Source organism: Alligator sinensis, unplaced genomic scaffold (genome assembly GCF_000455745.1).
Source record: "Alligator sinensis unplaced genomic scaffold, ASM45574v1 scaffold900_1, whole genome shotgun sequence".
NCBI classification, from domain to species: domain Eukaryota; kingdom Metazoa; phylum Chordata; order Crocodylia; family Alligatoridae; genus Alligator; species Alligator sinensis.
Window position 1 is genome coordinate 262,325 of NW_005842882.1, and position 4,988 is coordinate 267,312.

The 4,988-nt window shown below is 56.8% G+C and overlaps 1 protein-coding gene across 1 annotated transcript in view; it reads right to left on the reverse strand.

Moving 5' to 3' along the window:
* Positions 1-915, reverse strand: part of RPS17 (ribosomal protein S17) — an 8,723-nt gene extending 7,808 nt beyond the window's left edge. The window contains exons 1-2 of the mRNA XM_025192041.1: positions 903-915; positions 642-790 (exon numbers count right to left, since the gene is read on the reverse strand). Coding sequence (XP_025047826.1) covers positions 642-790; positions 903-915 — 162 coding nt within the window. The remainder of the gene's footprint in view (positions 1-641; positions 791-902) is intronic.
* Between the last annotated feature and the right edge of the window lie 4,073 nt (positions 916-4,988).

Consider the following 4,988-nt stretch of genomic DNA (forward strand, 5'->3'; position numbering starts at 1 on the left):
GCCCCTCTCCAGCCGCCGGGCCCAGCACATAGCCCCCCATCCCCGTGCAGGGAAGGCCCCAGCTCCTCCCCCCCCAGCCCAGGCTCTTTCCCGTCCCACCCAAGGCTAGACTCCTGCAACATGGAGGATTAACTGGGCTGCCCTGGATTGGGAGAGCAAACCCCTCCCGGCACAGGCCGGCTCCTCAGCAGGGGAGCTAGGGGGCAGCTCCCCAGCACCCCGAGCGGCTCACCCCAATACACAGCCTGTTTTGGCCTTACTGTGCCTCAGACAGGGTCTGTCTCCCTCCTTCCTCTGACTGTCTGTACCCAGAGGCTACAGGGTAGCCTTTGGTGAGCCCTTCAGGAAGTGTTAAGCAAGGCAGGGATGGAGTCTGCCAGAGATGGTTTCCCTCCCCCCCCCAATCTCCTATGAAAGTTTAATTTAAGTATAAGCCACAACCAGTGTCCAGAGCCTTCCCCCAGAGTCCTTGCCCCACTGGTGACCCCCACTCTTGGCACAATGCCCTTTGGCCTCTACGCAGCTGTGCCTTGGGCATCACTTCAGGCAACTTTTAGCATGTTCAGGTGTGAAAGTGGTGAAGAAGCCACAGGTGAGAAGCCTGCACAGTGAGAGAGAAGGACTAGTGGGTTCCCTGGCACCTGCGTGCTCTCCCCACCCAGCAGCACCGTGAGCCAGCTGCCCCGTGCAAACTTACGGTGTCCTCGCTGCAGCTCGCCCATAAGGAATCTTCCTAGGGCCTCAGAGTCTGCACCTTTCCAGCTGTTAAAGCTCCCCAAAGCAGCCACATCTGCAGACAGAAAAGAAAGAGGAGTCTAAATCATTCGCACGTCAGATTTCCCAGGGATAGCAGGACCCAGAACACAGCCAAGCTGTAGAGCAAGCTTAGGGACATGTCTCACATCTCCAGACCATGGAGCAATGAGCTGGAAGAACATGGATAGGCAGGGTGAGCAGCACCCTCCTGCTGGTTTCCCCATTCCCAGTGCCCCTACCTCAAGGCCACATAGTAACTTTCTTAGGCAATGCAAAGAACCCAGTAATCTGCAGGGGAGAACTCCAACCCTGCATGGGATTTTGTTCTGATGGAAAGGAAACCTGCTTGCTGCTCTGCTCTGCTCTGCTCTGCTCCCCCCCCCATGGAAGAGCTAGATCAGCACCAGTTGGAAGCTCAGTGAGGGGCACTTACCAGCCACAGGAACGTGGAGGCCCTAGCTTCCTTCCCAGGGCACAGTCAGCCCGCTGCTCCTGGAGATGCACCACAACACAGGCCTGAGCCTTCAAAAGCTAGTCACCCTGAAGGTTGGAGGAGGGGGGTTGGAGGGGCTCTTCTAGAGCTACAGGCAGAGGAAAGGGTTGGTTCACACAGATAGCTCAAAAGCAACAGCTGCAGGACCTCACTTCACCTTCCTCCCACCCCCAAGCTCAGGGCAGCTCCACCAGGGCAGAGTTGCAAGGGGAAATGCTTCTCCCAGCCAATGAGCCACCCTCCCTTTCAGGTGCTCCCCTCCCAATTAGGCCTTCTCCCATCAGGGTAACTGGATGTGGGTGCATGCTGACTATCACCCAAAAGCTGGGTTGCTCTGCAGTGAGGCAACCTTTCATGTTCAGAGTGGGGCGGGGGGCTGGGGGTTAGCCCCTTCCCTGCCAGGGAATAAGCTCCATATCTCTCCCCTTGGAGCTCCAAGGGAGGACTCTGTTGACCTATTTGAACAGTTTTGCACATGGGCTTAGGGCCACCAAGTTACAAATGGCCACCACTTAGGGGCGGTGAGATACAAAAGGTTCAACTGACTTTGGAGAACAACAAATGAAAAAAGGGAACGTGCATGTGGATCAGGGGGTCAAAACAAGTGCACCTTTGGGGGACACCAAGTAGAGCACCCCAGATAGCACCCACTGACTCTCAAACACAGCTAGAGAGCTGGTGGCTACTGCCCAGTGATGCTCCACTCAGAGATGGGACCATAGGAAACCCAGGAAAATGGTCCCATAGCCCCTGGGGACCCTGAGGAAGTTATTGGAAGGGGTGATACTGGGCAATGATACCTCCCTGACAGCAAGAGGCCAGCCTACCCAGAGGGGCACTGTGCCACAGGGGCCCCATGCCCACAGCAGCCCTAATGCTGTGAATCGCTGAGTCTGCAGGCCTGGGCTGAGGTGGCGGGGATGCTCTGAGATGCCTGGCCCATAGGTGAGGGGGCAGCACTGCCTGTGGACACTGTAGATGAGAGAGGGGAGCAGCTCAGTGACCCCCTGGAGGACAGGTGAAAGCCTCCCTCAGACCCTCCTGGAGAGGGCTCCAGGCTCTGTTGCGACGCTGCCGAGGAGAGATCCAGGCTCCTGTCGGACCGTATGGGCGAGAGATGGGGCCGCCTTTCCAGGCCTCTTCCTGGAACCTCAGGGCTTCTCTCAGCTTCTATTGGGGAAAGGTAGGGGCTCCTCGGACGTCCGCTGGCAGGGAGACCTGGGCTGTGCCCCATTCCCTTGGACCAGGGCACGGGGTTGTGTCTGGACCTCCTGAGCACTGCAGAGACAACATGCTTCTTAGCTGCTGCCGCCTCATTTCTCATGACAGGCCCTCTGGCCAGTGATGCACCAACCAGTGGGCTACCACCATCCCCAACTAAGAAGGCCCCTGCCATCCTGGCCGACCCTCTCGATGACAAAGCAGCCCCTGTGCCAGGTGGATCAGTGGAGTCTCCAGGGCCATGGGGTAGCCCTCTGGCTGGCAGGGTCCTTTCCCTCCAGGTGGACCTCTGAGGACAAGTTAAGGTCTCATCTGCTCTCTCTGACCCCGATGAGGATACGGCTCCACTATCCCAGGTGGCTTTTGGTATGGCACTGTGGTGTCTCTTGCCCTTCTCAGAGGCGCAGCGCTGGCCCCGTGGTGGGGGGGCTCCCAGACTCTCCTCGTATCCTGAAGAGTGGAACTTGCTGCTCGGAGTTTTCTCCCTCCGGTTCTTCTTCCCTGTCTAGGGAAAACACACACAACCTCCAGCAAAGCCCAGCCTCCTCCTGGCGCTGCTGGGCAGCACCTCATACCCCCAGCATGCTAGTTTCCAAGCAAGGGGCTATTACTGTGAACTGTAGTCAAAGGGCATTTTTTTTCCCCTTGGGCTAAGCTAGTCTTCAGATGGCAGCATGCCTTAGACTGCAGTATGATGCTGAATGGGTGACCTTGCATCAGGGACTAATTAGCATCAGTAAAACTGTTTGTTTGCTGAGGTTAGGAGACTCTGGTTGAAACAAAGACCAGGGATTAGCCAAAACCAGTTTGGGAAAGGCCTAGAAACATCTTGCCTGCTTGCTGAAACCAGATGGGATATAATCTATGTACCTCAGAGTATTCACTTTGAGGGCAGATCTCTGTGGCGAGGTAATCAAAGAGGGAATGTGCCTTTGTCTTGGACTAATAAATTAATGGACTGAGCTCAGCCACTTGATGTGCTGAGCACATCTGGTGTTGGACCTCCAAACAGATCTGACTGTATTGGTCGTAGGTCTAGATCATGCTCAGGAAGCTCAGCGGCCTTGGGTATCACAGGGAGAGAGTCAGGATAGGGATGAGGTTTCATCAACCTCTTGCTATAGCGGGCAGGAGTGCTTGAGCCTCCCTTATCCTGGTATTCAACAAGGGGGTGAAAACTTTGTTCCACTGAGGTCCAAAGCAAATTTCTTGAGGGCCTGAACAGAGCCAGAATTCCCCTTTGTTTTTTCCCCACCATCCCCCAAGAAAACTCTGCTAATGACACCTGCAACCCAGAGACGCCCCTGAAAGCCAGTTAGGCTGTAGACTGGGGATACATGAAGGGGATGAGGAGCAGTAAGGGGAAGGGGTCAGGAAAGCCCTGGGAGGAAGGAGCGGTTGGGTCAGAGGGGAACACAAAGGAGCGTAGGCCTCAGAGAGCCACGTGGGCCAGGGCTCCAAGGGGTTGCCAGAGGGCAGACAGGGAACTTCTGCCCCTGCCAGCACATCCTCTGCCCACCCCTGTAGGTTCTGGCAAGGCACAGAAGCGATGCCCTAACCCCTTGGGGCAGCCCAGTACCTGGTGGTCCTGAAGGCCCCGTGGGTAGCAGGTGAGGCTGCTGTGATTGAGCTCCGCTTTCTGCCAGTCACGCTCCCAGCGCTCCCTGGCATAGTCAGACTGCTGCTGCCTCAGCCGCTCTGCAAGCTGCTGGTTCTCCGCCCAGATCCGCGCCAGGTCCCGGCGGCGCTTCTCCCCATTCAGGCTGGTGTCAGAGAAGTCAGTGTCAAAAAGCTGCACTGACTGTGACAGTCAGGGGTGGCGCCTCATTAGCATCCCCCTGGGCCCAGCCACTCCAGCCCCAGGGACCTCCTGGAAAAGCCATTGCCCCCCCAGGCCTAAGTCCAATTTGGGATCCTTCCCACCCCACTGCAAGATGGAGACACATGAAGGCATAGACAAAATTTATTCAGCACCTCCAAACCCTACCTTCTACCCCAGCTTACTCCCCACACCTGCTGTGGGGCCTTCTCTGGGTTGGCCCTGGCCATGAGTCCTGTCTGAGTCCCACTTACCACCTGCAACTCTCAGACACCTGCACCAGCCTGGACCTGCACCAGCATGGCAGGTCCTGGCTGAAACATCATAGACCAAGGAGCAGAGCATGGGTGGCTCCATCTGTGGATCTCCCTGCTGTGATGAACTGGGCTGAAGGCGATGAATACCACCTGCCCACACAGACCCCGGGCTGGAAGGGCAGAAGGCTGAAGCACAGAGGGTCTGAGAAGAGAGGGTCTTTCAGGGATGATGCAAAGCACAGGATGTGTGAAATCAGAATGCAACAGATGGAGGGCCTGGCATGCCCACAGCTGGCTGTCTCCTTATAGATATGGTCTATGGGTTGGCCAGGGGGGAATGGCAAAAGAGGGGGAAATGCCTTGATCCCTCCACCACCACCATCACGAGGCCTCAGCATCTCTCAGAAGCTAGTGGTTGTGGCCCCCCCCACCCTGTGATGTT